This window comes from Ranitomeya imitator, chromosome 4, assembly GCF_032444005.1.
Source record: "Ranitomeya imitator isolate aRanImi1 chromosome 4, aRanImi1.pri, whole genome shotgun sequence".
In the NCBI taxonomy this organism is placed as follows: domain Eukaryota; kingdom Metazoa; phylum Chordata; class Amphibia; order Anura; family Dendrobatidae; genus Ranitomeya; species Ranitomeya imitator.
In genome coordinates this window covers 407532730-407549604 of record NC_091285.1, presented here as the reverse complement: position 1 = coordinate 407549604, position 16875 = coordinate 407532730, and the positions used below count along the sequence as shown (strand labels likewise).

The 16875-nt window shown below is 43.5% G+C and overlaps 1 protein-coding gene across 1 annotated transcript in view; it reads right to left on the bottom strand.

Moving 5' to 3' along the window:
• The window catches only part of LOC138674530 (leucine-rich repeat-containing protein 40-like), a 115285-nt gene that overhangs the window by 5243 nt on the left and 93167 nt on the right, over nucleotides 1-16875 (bottom strand). The window contains exon 7 of the mRNA XM_069762355.1: nucleotides 3676-3741. Within this exon, the coding sequence (XP_069618456.1) occupies nucleotides 3676-3741 (66 nt within the window). The remainder of the gene's footprint in view (nucleotides 1-3675; nucleotides 3742-16875) is intronic.

The following is a 16875-nucleotide window of genomic DNA, read 5'->3' as shown; positions in this document are numbered from 1 at the left end:
GTCTACCTCCACTGTCAGGCAGTTAACAGTATAGGATTGTACTTTAGGGCTCACTAGTTTTCCTGTATTGCAGGTTCAGTTAGGGATTTAAAGGGTGAGCCGTCGAGGAGTGGTGGCGCCTACCGCGGTAAATTAGGGTGCCAACCTCCACTGACAGGCATGATTCATGGTAGTCCAATATAGGGTTCTTTAGGTACATTACGTACTTTTTTACTATATTAAAAAATAGAGTCTTTTTAAACTGTTTGATTAAAAGTTATATTTTAGGGATCCTTGTTTTTTGTTTGGTTTTCTATCATTCTAGGGTTCCGATCTATTTATGTCGTCTTTGGTTTTCCCAGAAGAACAGTTTGCTCTCATGCACTTACTAAGTTAATCTGTAGTGGTGTAGTGGTGAAGCACCACTACAGATTAAATTAGTAAGTGCATGAGAGCAAACTGTTCTTCTGTCTAAAGCATAACGAAGGATCTCACTGCGATAAACGATACTATATCGCTCCCTGATCACTGGAATTACATACCTTCCTCCCAGTGCGGGCACTATTTCTTCCTGTGGCCACTTTTGTTCTCCATCCACAAACGTACTTTTATAGCGCAGGTGATATTTATCTATATATTTTTTACGTTTTACTATAAACAGGGCTTTACACAGACCCTGGTACATCACCAGCAGCTTTGTTTTTAGAGAAAACCTCCCCTCCCCTCTCTTTTATCTACTAGTGTAGCGCCAGTGTGCATCATTTTATACATTTCTTTGTGTATACAGTTGGGTAGCCAAGCAACTAATGAAAGGTCTCTGTAGCTTCCAAAATGGGTTACTGTGACTACTACAGGGGCATAAACTACTGCAGTAACAAATTATACAAGGGAGAAGAAACATTCAAGAGCACATGCTAAAATACATAAGGCCCAAGCTGTACTTTGTTGTATATGTAGTGTAGAAACTCCATGGAGTAATAGCCATTATTAAAAATGTTCAAAAACCGGACGTAAAAGTCATTCAAAAATTGCAAAATTTACTTACAAATACAAAGACAATTTAGATTTAACACCAGAGATGATCTAATCAATTCAATACAAAAAGAATTTGAGTTGCATTTTATGAAATTCGCTAGACTCAGAAAATTCAAACAGCTTGCTTGTGTGAAACAGTAAAAAGAAAGTCAATTTGTGTGAAACAGTAAAAGAATGCCTGCAGGGTTGTTTTTACATATTGTAGGATATGGCATCAGTCACAGAAGGCTGACATGACCTCTTGCACGACTGCACAAGCTTCCCCGTAATGCGTTGCAGTTATCATTTCACATGGTATAGTGTTGGCAATCAGGAAGGACTATCATAGCCTGTATAAAAGCCTAGATAGGGAATGCAGAAGCCAATTTATAGTGACTCTATTGTTGAGCTGTGGACTCTGACAAACTCTCACTATCCTAAAGACAGGAAGAGAAAGTAACAAATACGCTGGAAAGTAATATGTTAAACAACTGCAGCAATCAAGAAGATTAGAGCAGTAGTCTGAAAATAATAAAGATATTCAATTGATAAGGGGAGACAGAGATAGAAGTGGTGCCAGTAGCCATGTCAGTATGATTAATCATGATATAGTGCAGCTGGTGTCTTTCCTGCTGCATTTAAGTTACAATTACACACTTTTAGAATTTCTAATGCACTAGAAAAAAGCAGCAAAAAAGCACAATAGTTTTTTCAGAAAAAATCTTAAATCCATGTCAGACAGTGTCCTTGCTTGTCATATGTGACTATACTGGGTATTTGCATTTTTTGTGCAATAATTTGTGTGAAAGGGGGAAGGATAATTGCTTTTTAAAAATACAAACAACGATTCTCTAAAATTCAGACATATAAAGGAGTTGCCCGGTCCAAATCAATAAGTCTGTAGTCACTCTGTATGACTGCAGACTTATGAATACCCCAGGGCACGCACTGTGCACTGCGGGAATTCGCCGGTTTATGACCTGGGACAGGAAGGGTATGTATGCGTTATACATACTCTGGGTCACTTGTATTGAGGAAAACCACACCCTCTAGTTGACCATGCCCACCAGACAACCGTATCACTAGATGGGGTGTTGCCTCACTCCATACAAGTGTATGGAGTGGGGCCACGCGCACGAGACAGAACTTGACCGGGAGCATGTATAACGTATACATACCCTCCAGTCCCAGGACAGAAATGGGAGAATCCCCGCAGCCTACAGGTCGTGCGCTGGGGGAAATCTTAAGTCTGGAGTCACCCATTAACTGTGACTGCCTACCTCTCAAAGCGTGCAAGTTGCAAACAAATTTTTATTTTGCAAATCTATGTTACTAGTCATTTACCTAAGTGCCTCTCCAATACAGTGCTTTGTTGCAGTTGCTGTCTTTTTGGTCATGTTTCTACCTAGCATTTTTTTATTGAGCAATTTTTGGAGATAGGGGTTGAATTTTGCTAAAAGCGTTAAAAAATGTTTATATTGAACTGTGCATGTTGGTTTTAGCACACCTGTAGACCAATTCAACAACTATATATGTCATATCACATTTTGCTCATGTCACGTCATGTTTTTAGCCTGGGACGGGGCCAATATCCATGGCCCCTTCCTAGCCTATTAATATCAGCCTGCAGCTGTCTGCCTAGCCTTTTCTGGTTATTAATTATAGGGGGACACTGCGTAATTTTTGGGGGTCCTCCATTTTAATAACCAGTAAAGACTAAGCTTACAGCGGTGAGCTGATATTAATAGAATGGGAAGCTCCATGTGTATTACCCACTTCCCAGGCTATAAACATCTGCCTCCAGCTGTCCGCTTTCCCTCTGCTGGTTAATAAAATTTCAGGGGATAATATATCACAATCACATAATTATATTTATCTACCTATCTATATAATCCATATATAGAGAGAAATAAAGAATTACTCTCATTTTAGTTCATGCTAAAATCGCATTGCATACAGATTGCATTCACATGTCACTCAGATGCTAGGTGATAAAAATCGCATTGTACTCGCAAGACACTCATCTGACTTTTAAAAAATCAGACCGATGTTGTTCCTGAAATGTTGATGGGTATGACTCCTAATACTAATAAACGCAGGTCAGAATTGGCCTCAATTGCCCCAGCAAACATATTAGTGCAGGGTGTTCTGGAATGTATGCCACATCACTCATCTCAGTCACCGAAGAATGATGTTACCTCTAACGGAGACACCTTCAGTTTGAGTCATTGATTTGCACAAAATAGTCAGCCTGATCACAATGACTGAGGGGATAGTTTTTCCACTGTTTTTGTTTTATTTAAAAAACTGGGAAAAATCTATTAATGCACTATGTTATTAAGTGGGCTGTTGCATAACTACTGGTTTAACATCTGTTTTTATGGTGAAGTCACTTCAACATTACTAAGATGCTGTTTGTGGTAAGAAGGTTGAAAGGAATTGGATACAGTTTTCGGAGACCACAGAGTGTTATACACATATTTTTAGGGTAATTGGAATCACAGCGAATAAATTATTTCAATTTCAAAAGATTTGATTATCTCTATTTAATGACGATTCAATGTGAATTAAATTGGGGAAAAATTAAACAATTATTAACTTACAAACAAACTTATAAAATGTGTAGTTTGGAAGTTGCCATTTTTAATGACAGCATGTTTTCCTTTTGGATTGTGCACTTACCTAATACAGTTTTCCATTTCAAATTTCACTGTATCCTCAAATTCAATTAGCTCCTCTTGTAGATCCCTATAATTTATATAAAAAAACAGGTGATCAAAACATTGCATCTATCCCAAAATAATATCAATAAAAACGTCAGCACAGCGGGCAAAAAAAAGCCCTGATCCGGACCCACATCACGAAAAAATGGAGACGCTTGGGTCTCGGAATATGGCACCATTTTTTTTTTCTGGACAAAATTTGGAGTTTGGACTTTTTTTACCACTTAAATAAAAAAGAACCTATACATGTTTGGTATATACGAACTTGTAATTACCTGGAGAATCATAACGGCAAGTCAGTTTAAGCATTTAGTGAACATGGTTTGAAAAAAACAATCGTGGAATAGCACTTTTTTGCAATTTCACCGCACTTTTTTCACAGTTTGTAGTACACTATATGGTAAAATCAATGCGGTCTTCAATGATACAACTCATCCTGAAAAAAACAAACCCTCACATGACCATATTGACGGCAAAATTTAAAAAAGTTATGCCTCAGGTAAGAAGGGGAGCAAAAAATGAAAACGCAAAAATGGAAAACCCCAAGGTGGTAAACGGGGTAGTATTTAGCTATGCTCCTTACTTAATCCTTATTTGATCCCTCCCCCACCCGGGGAAGTGAGGAGCCAAAGTGCATAGGAAACACTAACCAGACAAACAGGGGTAAACAGACAGGGATAAAAGAAAACTACGATCATACACATACACTCATAAAAGAACAGAGTGGGAGACAGGGAAGGTATAGGAAAGACAAACCAAATGTGAGGTAAAAAGGATAAACACGCAAAACAACTCTAAGCAGCAATCTGCAGAAAACCTCTCAACCTCCAACTCCAAACACTGAACTTTCTCCTTCAACACCAAACCAGGAAGTAAAGCTAGCAGTGGCAACTCCCAAGTGCAGTATGGAGAGCTTCAGGAGATCAACTGAATTGATTAAACCTTGCCATGACAGAGTAATGAGAAACCTGAACTGTTTAATAGGATGGTGAAGCAGGAGTTCCTGTAACCATGTGATCTTCTGGCCCCTCTCTGCTGCCATGTCCCTGTGACAGTGTACCCCCTCATAAGAGGGACCACCAGAACCTGAGAACCAAGTTTATCTGGATGTGAAGCATGAAAAGACCAGACCAACCCGATCGCATGAACATCAGATGCTGGTACCAACATTCTCTTCTCAGGACCGTAACCCTTCCAATGAACAAAATATTGAAGAAACCAGCGTACCAAGCAAAAATCGATAATCTTTTTCTGTCTGGTATTCCAGATTCTCATCAACAAACTGGGGAAGGTGGTGGCGGAGATGGTTTAGAGGAAGCAATCAATTTTTTGATATTTGATCGGTGAAATATATTATGAATTTTAAAAGTAGGGGGCAAACCAAGTTGAAATGCTACTGGATAAATGATGGCAACTATCTTATAGGAACCAATGAACATGGGTCCCAGTTTCCAAGAAGGAACCTGTTATGAACTGGTCGTTTAGGAGCAACATGGGATGAGCTCTGAAGGAGGTGGTACCTGTACTGACCGCAGTCCCTAAGCTCAACACAACACTAGAAGTAGCCGTGGGATGCTCCTGTCACTCCCTAGGCACCTCTGTTGTGAATTCTGTGGCAGAGCTCCCTCCTGTGGTCACAAGTGGTACTTCGGCTGATTCTCTCTGTAAGCTTCCGTTGGTGGAGGGAAGTGGTACTGCGGCTTCTGAGTTTCCTCCCTCAGGTGATGTGGTGAGGTCGTTAGGTGCTGCTCTACTTAACTCCACCTAGTGCTTTGATCCTGGCTTCCTGTCAATGTTCCAGTATTGGACTTGTTTTCCTCCTGGATCGTTCCTGTGGCCTGCTGCTCTGCATAGCTAAGTTTTCCTTTGCTATTTTGTTTGCTTTTCTTCTGTCCAGCTTATCTATTTGTTTGCTGGAAGCTCTGGGACGCAGAGGGTGTACCTCTGTGCCGTTAGTTCGGTACGGAGGGTCTTTTTGCCCCCTTTGCGTGGTTTTTAGGGTTTTGTGTTGACCGCAAAGTTACCTTTCCTATCCTCGCTCTGTTCAGTAAGTCGGGCCTCACTTTGCTAAATCTATTTCATCTCTACGTTTGTCTTTTCATCTTACTCACAGTCATTATATGTGGGGGGCTGCCTTTTCCTTTGGGGTATTTCTCTGAGGCAAGGTAGGCTTATTTTCTATCTTCAGGCTAGCTAGTTTTTCAGGCTGTGCCGAGTTGCATAGGTAGCGTTAAGCGCAATCCACGGCTGCCTCTAGTGTTGTTGGATAGGATTAGGGATTGCGGTCAACAGAGTTACCACGTCTCAGAGCTCGTTCTATGTTTTTGGATTATTGTCAGATCACTGTATGTGCTCTGACCTCTATGTTCACTGTGGTACTGAATTGTCTAATCATAACAGTACAGGAAGCCAAAGTACTAATGATTCTCAATAGAGGGAAAAAAGAAGTTCTGAGACCATTTTTTTTTCTCTGCACTGTGTTTTGCCTTTTTTTCCCCCTAGACATTTGGGTGGTTCAGGACACAGGTGTAGCAATGGACATTAGAAGTCTGTCTTCATGTGTGGATCAGCTCTCGGCAAGAGTACAAAAGATTCAAGACACTATTGATCAGAAATCTATGTTAGAACCAAGAATTCCTATTCCTGATTTGGTTTTTGGTGATAGAACTAAGTTTCTGAGTTTCAAAAATAATTGTAAACTATTTCTGGCCTTGAAACCTCGCTCCTCTGGTGATCCAGTTCAACAGGTTCTGATCATTATTTCTTTTTTGCGTGGCGACCCTCAGGACTGGGCATTTTCTCTTGCGCCAGGAGATCCTGCATTAAGTAATATCGATGCGTTTTTCCTGGCGCTCGGATTGCTGTACGATGAGCCTAATTCTGTGGATCAGGCAGAAAAAAATTTGCTGGCTCTTTGTCAGGGTCAGGATGAGATAGAGTTATATTGTCAGAAATTTAGAAAGTGGTCCGTGCTCACTCAATGGAATGAATCTGCGCTGGCAGCTATGTTCAGAAAGGGTCTCTCTGAAGCCCTTAAGGATGTCATGGTGGGATTTCCTATGCCTGCTGGTTTGAATGAGTCTATGTCTTTGGCCATTCAGATTGGTCGATGCTTGCGTGAGCGTAAATCTGTGCACCATTTGGCGGTATTACCTGAGCTTAAACCTGAGCCTATGCAGTGCGATAGGACTTTGACCAGAGTTGAACGGCAAGAACACAGACGTCTGAATGGGCTGTGTTTCTACTGTGGTGATTCCACTTATGCTATCTCTGATTGTCCCAAGCGCACTAAGTGGTTCGCTAGGTCTGCCACCATTGGTACACTACAGTCAAAATTTCTTCTGTCCGTTACCTTGATCTGCTCTTTGTCATCGTATTCTGTCATGGCATTTGTGGATTCAGGCGCTGCCCTGAATTTGATGGACTTGGAGTATGCTAAGCATTGTGGGTTTTTCTTGGAGCCCTTGCAGTGTCCTATTCCATTGAGAGGAATTGATGCTACGCCTTTGGCCAAGAATAAGCCTCAGTACTGGACCCAGCTGACCATGTGCATGGCTCCTGCACATCAGGAGGTTATTCGCTTTCTGGTGTTGCATAATCTGCATGATGTGGTCGTGTTGGGGTTGCCATGGCTACAAGTCCATAATCCAGTATTAGATTGGAAATCCATGTCGGTGTCCAGCTGGGGTTGTCAGGGGGTACATGGTGATGTTCCATTTCTGTCAATTTCGTCATCCACCCCTTCTGAGGTTCCAGAGTTCTTGTCTGATTACCGGGATGTATTTGATGAGCCCAAGTCCGATGCCCTACCTCCGCATAGGGATTGTGATTGTGCTATCAATTTGATTCCTGGTAGTAAGTTCCCAAAAGGCCGATTGTTTAATTTATCTGTGCCTGAGCACGCCGCTATGCGCAGTTATGTGAAGGAGTCCCTGGAGAAGGGGCATATTCGCCCGTCATCGTCGCCATTAGGAGCAGGGTTCTTTTTTGTAGCCAAGAAGGATGGTTCGCTGAGACCTTGTATAGATTACCACCTTCTAAATAAGATCACAGTTAAATTTCAGTACCCCTTGCCGTTGTTATCTGATTTGTTTGCTCGGATTAAGGGGGCTAGTTGGTTCACCAAGATAGATCTTCGTGGTGCGTATAATCTTGTGCGAATTAAGCGAGGCAATGAATGGAAAACTGCATTTAATACGCCCGAGGGTCATTTTGAGTATCTAGTAATGCCATTCGGACTTGCCAATGCTCCATCAGTGTTTCAGTCTTTTATGCATGACATCTTCCGAGAGTACCTGGATAAATTCCTGATTGTGTACTTGGATGACATTTTGATCTTCTCGGATGATTGGGAGTCTCGTGAAGCAGGTCAGAACGGTTTTTCAGGTCCTGCGTGCTAATTCTTTGTTTGTGAAGGGATCAAAGTGTCTCTTTGGTGTTCAGAAGGTTTCATTTTTGGGGTTCATCTTTTCCCCTTCTACTATCGAGATGGATCCTGTTAAGGTCCAAGCCATCCATGATTGGACTCAGCCGACATCTCTGAAGAGTCTGCAAAAGTTCCTGGGCTTTGCTATTTTTTATCGTCGCTTCATCTGCAATTTTTCTAGTATTGCTAAACCATTGACCGATTTGACCAAGAAGGGTGCTGATGTGGTCAATTGGTCTTCTGCTGCTGTGGAAGCTTTTCAAGAGTTGAAGCGTCGTTTTTCTTCTGCCCCTGCGTTGTGTCAACCAGATGTTTTGCTTCCGTTCCAGGTCGAGGTTGATGCTTCTGAGATTGGAGCAGGGGCTGTTTTGTCGCAGAGAGGTTCTGATTGCTCAGTGATGAAACCGTGCGCCTTCTTTTCCAGGAAGTTTTTGCCTGCTGAGCGAAATTATGATGTGGGCAACCGAGAGTTGCTGGCCATGAAGTGGGCATTCGAGGAGTGGCGTCATTGGCTTGAAGGAGCTAAGCATCGCGTGGTGGTCTTGACTGATCATAAGAACTTGACTTATCTCGAGTCCGCCAAGCGGTTGAATCCTAGACAAGCTCGTTGGTCGTTGTTTTTTGCCCGTTTTGACTTTGTGATTTCATACCTTCCGGGCTCTAAAAATGTGAAGGTGGATGCTCTGTCTAGGAGTTTTGTGCCCGACTCTCCGGGTGTATCTGAGCCGGCGGGTGTCCTCAAAGAGGGAGTAATTGTGTCTGCCATCTCCCCTGATTTGCGGCGAGTGCTGCAAAAATTTCAGGCTAATAAACCTGATCATTGTCCAGCGGAGAAACTGTTTGTCCCTGATAGGTGGACGAATAAAGTTATCTCTGAGGTTCATTGTTCGGTCTTGGCTGGTCATCCTGGAATCTTTGGTACCAGAGAGTTAGTGGCTAGATCCTTTTGGTGGCCATCTCTGTCGCGGGATGTGCGTACTTTTGTGCAGTCCTGTGGGATTTGTGCTCGGGCTAAGCCCTGCTGTTCTCGTGCCAGTGGGTTGCTTTTGCCCTTGCCAGTCCCGAAGAGGCCTTGGACACATATCTCTATGGATTTTATTTCAGATCTTCCCGTTTCTCAAAAGATGTCAGTCATTTGGGTGGTCTGTGATCGCTTTTCTAAGATGGTCCATTTGGTACCCTTGTCTAAATTGCCTTCCTCCTCTGATTTGGTGCCATTGTTCTTCCAGCATGTGGTTCGTTTACATGGCATTCCAGAGAATATCGTTTCTGACAGAGGTTCCCAGTTTGTTTCGAGGTTTTGGCGAGCCTTTTGTGGTAGGATGGGCATTGACTTGTCTTTTTCCTCGGCTTTCCATCCTCAGACTAATGGCCAGACCGAACGAACCAATCAGACCTTGGAAACATATCTGAGATGTTTTGTTTCTGCTGATCAGGATGACTGGGTGTCCTTTTTGCCTTTGGCTGAGTTCGCCCTTAATAATCGGGCTAGCTCGGCTACCTTGGTTTCGCCATTTTTCTGCAAGTCTGGGTTCCATCCTCGTTTCTCGTCAGGACAGGTTGAGTCTTCGGACTGTTCTGGTGTGGATACTGTGGTGGACAGGTTGCAGCAGATTTGGACTCAGGTAGTGGACAATTTGACCTTGTCCCAGGAGAAGGCTCAACGTTTTGCTAATCGCAGACGCTGTGTGGGTCCCCGACTTCGTGTTGGGGATCTGGTTTGGTTATCTTCTCGTGATATTCCTATGAAGGTTTCCTCTCCTAAGTTTAAACCTCGTTTCATTTGTCCGTGTAGGATTTCTGATGTTCTTAATCCTGTGTCTTTTCGTCTGACCCTTCCAGATTCTTTTTCCATACATAACGTATTCCATAGGTCATTGTTGCGGAGATACGTGGCACCTATGGTTCCTTCTATTGACCCTCCTGCCCCGGTTTTGGTGGAGGGGGAGTTGGAGTATATTGTGGAGAAGATTTTGGATTCTCGTGTTTCAAGACGGAAACTCCAGTATCTGGTTAAGTGGAAGGGTTATGCTCAGGAAGATAATTCCTGGGTCTTTGCCTCTGATGTCCATGCTCCCGATCTTGTTCATGCCTTTCATGTGGCTCATCCTGGTCGGCCTGGGGGCTCTGGTGAGGGTTCGGTGACCCCTCCTCAAGGGGGGGGTACTGTTGTGAATTCTGTGGCAGAGCTCCCTCCTGTGGTCACAAGTGGTACTTCGGCTGATTCTCTCTGTGAGCTTCCGTTGGTGGAGGGAAGTGGTACTGCGGCTTCTGAGTTTCCTCCCTCAGGTGATGTGGTGAGGTCGTTAGGTGCTGCTCTACTTAACTCCACCTAGTGCTTTGATCCTGGCTTCCTGTCAATGTTCCAGTATTGGACTTGTTTTCCTCCTGGATCGTTCCTGTGGCCTGCTGCTCTGCATAGCTAAGTTTTCCTTTGCTATTTTGTTTGCTTTTCTTCTGTCCAGCTTATCTATTTGTTTGCTGGAAGCTCTGGGACGCAGAGGGTGTACCTCCGTGCCGTTAGTTCGGTACGGAGGGTCTTTTTGCCCCCTTTGCATGGTTTTTAGGGTTTTGTGTTGACCGCAAAGTTACCTTTCCTATCCTCGCTCTGTTCAGTAAGTCGGGCCTCACTTTGCTAAATCTATTTCATCTCTACGTTTGTCTTTTCATCTTACTCACAGTCATTATATGTGGGGGGCTGCCTTTTCCTTTGGGGTATTTCTCTGAGGCAAGGTAGGCTTATTTTCTATCTTCAGGCTAGCTAGTTTCTCAGGCTGTGCCGAGTTGCATAGGTAGCGTTAGGCGCAATCCACGGCTGCCTCTAGTGTTGTTGGATAGGATTAGGGATTGCGGTCAACAGAGTTCCCACGTCTCAGAGCTCGTTCTATGTTTTTGGATTATTGTTAGATCACTGTATGTGCTCTGACCTCTATGTTCACTGTGGTACTGAATTGTCTAATCATAACACACCTCGTCACAGCCTGAGAATTAACTACCCCTAAAGATAGAAACAGGAAAACTATCTTGCCTCAGAGAAAATCCCCAAAGGATAGATAGCCCCCCACAAGTAATGACTGTGAGTGGAGAGGGAAAAGACATACACAGAATGAAACCAGGATGTAGCACAGGAGGCCAGTCTAGCTAGATAGATAGGACAGGATAGAATACTGTGCGGTCAGTATTAAAAACTACAAAAATCCACACAGAGTTTACAAAAATCTCCACACCGGACTAAAGGTGTGGAGGGTAAATCTGCTTCCCAGAGCTTCTAGCTTAAATGAATTAATCCATACTGACAAGCTGGACAAAACATAGAATGCTCAGAACGAATAAGTCCACAACATGTGGACAGAAAAGAGCAAAGCAAGGACTTATCTTTGCTGAACTGGTCAGGATATCAGGGAAATCCAAGAGAGATGTGAATCCAACCAGGAACCATTGACAAGTGGCACTGGCTGAAGGGAAGAGCAGGCATAAATAGCCGAGCAGAAAGACAATCAGTGGAAGCAGCTGCAGACTGCTAAATCCAAGGAGCAGCCATTCCACTTAAAACCACCGGAGGGAGCCCAAGAGCAGAACTCACAAAAGTGCCACTTACAACCACCAGAGGGAGCCCAAGAGCGGAATTCACAACAGGAACCTTCAACTTAATGATCTTCGAGGACAACCACACCAAATCACCAACACACAGATCCGGACCTACCAAGCATCTCAGATCAGCCATACTCATATTTGAACCACATGTTTCTCAAATTATTAACCCCTTCATGACCTTGGGATTTTTCGTTTTTCCGTGTTCGTTTTTCTCTCCCCTCCTTCCCAGAGCCATAACTTTTTTATTTTTCCGTCAATTTGGCCATGTGAGGGCTTATTTTTTGCGGGACGAGTTGTACTTTTGAATGACATAATTGGTTTTAGCATGTCGTGTACTAGAAAACGGTAAAAAAATTCCAAGTGCGGTGAAATTGCAAAAAAAGTGCAATCCCACACTTGTTTTTTGTTTGGCTTTTTTGCTAGGTTCACTAAATGCTAAAACTGACCTGCCATTATGATTCTCCAGGTCAGTACGAGTTCATAGACACCTAACATGACTAGGTTATTTTTTATCTAAGTGGTGAAAAAAAATTCCAAACTTTGCTAAAAAAAAAAAATTTGCGCCATTTTCCGATACTTGTAGCGTCTCCATTTTTCGTGATCTGGGGTCGGTTGAGGGCTTATTTTTTGCGTGCCGAGCTGACGTTTTTAATAATAGCATTTTGGTGCAGATACGTTCTTTTGATCGCCCGTTATTGCATTTTAATGCAATGTCGCAGCGACCTAAAAAACGTAATTCTGGCGTTTCGAATTTTTTTCTCGCTACGCCGTTTAGCGATCAGGTTAATGCTTTTCTTTAATTGATATATCAGGCGATTTTGAGCGTGGCGATACCAAATATGTGTAGATTTGATTTTTTTTTATTGATTTATTTTGATTGGGGCGAAAGGGGGGTGATTTAAACTGTTATATTTTTTTTATTTTTTTCACATTTTTTTAACTTTTTTTTTTTACTTTTGCCATGCTTCAATAGCCTCCATGGGAGGCTAGAAGCAGGCACAGCACGATCGGCTCTGCTACATAGCAGCGATCTGCTGATCGCTGCTATGTAGCAGAAATGGAGGTGTGCTGTGAGCGCCGACCACAGGGTGGCGCTCACAGCCACCGGTCATCAGTAACCATAGATGTCTCTAGGACCTCTATGGTTACCATCCTGATGCATCGCCGACCCCCGATCATGTGACGGGGGTCGGCGATGACGTCATTTCCGGCCGCCCGGCCGGAAGCGGTAGTTAAATGCCGCTGTCTGCGTTTGACAGCGGCATTTAACTAGTTAATAGGTGCGGGCGGATCGCGATTCTGCCCGAGGCTATTACGGGCACATGTCAGCTGTTCAAAACAGCTGACATGTCCCAGCTTTGATGCGGGCTCACCGCGGAGCCCTGCATCAAAGCAGGGGATCTGACCTCGGACGTACTATCCCGTCCGAGGTCAGATAGGGGTTAAGAACAACTTGACGCACTGATGTAATGGATTAAGAAAACCGTTCCTCCTCAGAGACTCCTGGAGATGATTTCTATTAAAGGAGCAGAATTATAGATGAAAACCATATGCCCTGAAGAATGGGGACTTGCCAGTAGATTCAAGACAACGGTTATTTATAGCAAACTCATCAAAAGGTAAATAAGAAACCCAATCCTCCTGATTCTCGGACACAAAGCACCCAAGATATGTTTCAAGATTCTGGTTCACTCGTTCAGTTTGTCCATTAGACTGTGGATGAAAGATGGATGAAAATGAAAGATGAATCCCTAAGCACAAAAATGCACAAAATGTTTACCAAAATTTGGAAATTAATTGAACACCCAATCAGGAGCAAAATCAGATGGAATGCCATGTAACTTCACAATTTATATAATACAAATTTGTGCCAAAGACTTGGCATTCAGTAAAGCAGATAGCGAAATGAAATGAGCCATCTTGCTGAATTTATCCCCCACCACCAATATTACAGTGTCCCTGGCTGATATGGGTAGATCAGTGATGAAATCTACAGACAAATAAGTCCATGGTCTACAGGGAATCGTCAAAGGTTGAAGAGCCCCGGACGAACGAGTATGTGGAGTCTTAGAATGTGCAAAAGTACTGGAGGCAGCTACGCATTTCTAAACATCCTGGTGTACCCTAGACCACCAAAAGTGATGAGTAGAAGATCTGTAGTGGCTTGATTACCAAGAAGTCAAGCCAGGACCAAATCATGATGCTAACTCAAAATTTTAAGACAGAGGTTTACATGAAGGACAGGCAGCAGGGACATCCCCCTGAACCTCTACAACTGTCTTCTCCAGATGAAAACATATAGTAGCAATAACTACACCTTTCTGTAATACAGGAACCGGTTTGCAATTACTTCCTTCCCCTGGAAAACAATGAGTAAAAGCATCCGCCTTAACGTTCTTATCCTGTGGCCTATAAGGCACAAAAAAGTTGAATCTGGTAAAAAAACAATGATCAGCTTTGCCTGTCTAGGTATTAGACTTTTGTCAGATTCCAAATACAAAAGATTTTTATGATCGGTGATTTCCATGATCGGATGAACTGCCCCATAAAAAAGTGATGCTACTCCTCAATGGCCCACTTTATTGCCAAGAGATCCCTATTATCAATTTCATAGTTTCTATCGGCAGACAACAGTTTCTTGGAGAGGTATGCAACCCCAACCTCTGATGCGTCATCCTCTACAATGAATGTCTGAGTGACATCAGGCGGTATAAGAATCAGCACAGAAGCAAAACATCTCTTTAAAGTAGCAAAAGCCTCACTGGCCAGACTGGACCATTTAGAAAAGTCCATCCCTTTCCTGGTCATATCCGTCAGTGATTTGGCTACTACCAAAAAGTTCTTGATGAACTTACGGTAATAATTGGCGAACCCTAAAAACCTTTGTAAAGCTTTTACGTCTCCAATCCAAAAGCGCCCAAACGTTCGCCAAATCCATGCGAAAACTAATGGACGATAAGAAATATCCCAGAAAAGGGATCTTCTGAACTGAAAACATACACTTCTCTGGTTTGACAAATAATTGTCATGGGGAGCCTAGGGAGGCTAAGGCTGGTTACCTGGGCCCCTGTGTTATCCCTCAGACTAGGGGGAACCCTGTCTGTCCCTCTCCCAGAATTTACACTAAAGGTGTGCTTGTCTGAGCCACCAGGCCTGGCCCTGACTCCTGTTTCAGCCCTATGCTGAAACCACCACCCGCCACCCAGTGAAGAGACCACACACCAACCCCCACAGAAAGCACAGACAAGGAAAATTTAAAACGCACCACGCCGCAGACACACAGGAAAACACAATAATGTGCACAGGGCAAAACAAATACAAATATAGTAAGGAGAAATATAACAAAGGATCATACACCACCAGATATGATATTACTTCTCCAAGACCACCACTCCAGACCGGAATCACTAGGCATGAGGGACAAGCTATAATCGGCGACGCCCAAAGTCCAGCACGACTATTTAATGGCCGTGGGTGTGACCCAGCCTCCAACCCGAGTACCAGCTAGATTAACCCCGGGCAACCTGGATCAAGTCTAGCCGGCGCCACTGAGCGTATAGTGGACGTATGTGGAATTACCACTGTCTGTCGGACGCCCTGGTGTGAAATAGCGTCCGACATGACAATAATTTGTTGCCAAAATTTGTAAGACCTGCCTGACATGTGCTGTACCTGATGTGGCAAATAAATCAATATGTTGTCCAGATAGACTGCCAAAAATCTACGTGAACGAGAAAAAATGGCATTCACAAAGTGCTGAAAAACAGCAGAAGCATTAGTGAATCAAAATGGCATAATGAGGTTATAGCAGTTATTGTATAAAAAGCCGTCTTCCACTCATTCCCCCTCCTCCCCCTCCTTTATATGGATGAGACTATATGCGCCCAATGTCCAGTTTAGAAAACCACTTAGCTCCGATGATCTGGTTAAAGATGCCAGGAATGAGAAGGAGAGGATAAGGATCCCAAACCATGATCCGATTTAGTTCACAGAAATCTAGGCAAGGGCATAACCTCCGTCTTTCTTCTTATGAAAGAAAAACCCTGCTGCCTCGGGAGATGAAGAAGGTCTGATATGACCCTTAGCCAGACTTTCTGAGATATAGCCCTTCATGGTCTGCCTAGACACAGGATTGTGTCGGCCTCCTCCACTACGCCACCAACGCTTGCGCCCTGCCTGCACGATAACGGAAACGGACGAGATTCCTTCATCCACTGGCAGCATACCATATTTCCAAGGGGGGTCTCCTCTATGAATACTCGCCAGAACACATTGGGTCCCCTGCATACGTACTTAACATAGCACTATATCTCTATGTGACCTTAAGGACATATCAGAACATACGGGACGAACAGTACCTGATTTTTTTTTTTTTTGCTCACTGTACCCACAGGACAGCCACAAGGTTTGTTCCGGCCGCAAGATACGGCTTTTGTGCATGGGCACACGTTGTCTAGCGTTCCCGCTAGGTATATCTCCATACCATTTTTGTATGACTCAACATAAAGTAAAGGATCCTTCTTTATATGCAACAGAGTTCTAACAGGCGGTTTTGTGAACAAGGCCACGGGTTGGCCGAAACGTCAATTCGCCTAGTATCTCCTCTTCACCAATTTAAATAAACTTTTCAATTAATGAATTTGAAAACCATACGAGTGCAGTGATTTCTTCTGACTTTCTGTCTCACATTGAGTCTGCCAAGCAGTTAACTCCTAGGCAGGCAAGTGGTCAATTTTATTTTTCTCGTTTTCATTTTTCTATCATCTTTCGGCCTGGTTCCAAGAATGTAAAGGCGAATGCCTTATCTCACAGTTTTCATCCGATATCCCTTCCTGAACCACCTTCCTCCACTCTTCAGCACGGGGTGGTTGTTCATGGAGTATCCTCTGAATTGGAGCTTGAAATTCGGTAGGCTCAGTCTCTTGCTCCTCTGTCTTTACTTGACAATAAGCTCTTTGTCCCAGTTCAGTACCGTTTGAGGGTTCTTCGGGAGTTCCACGATTCTGCTCTCAGTGGACACCTGGGGATCTCAGCCACCCGGAAAATCATTGCTAGACTGTTTTGGTGGTCCTCCATGACCTCTGATGTCGCTGTGTTTGTGTCTGCTTGAGATACCTGTACCCGTGCTTAGAGCTCCCA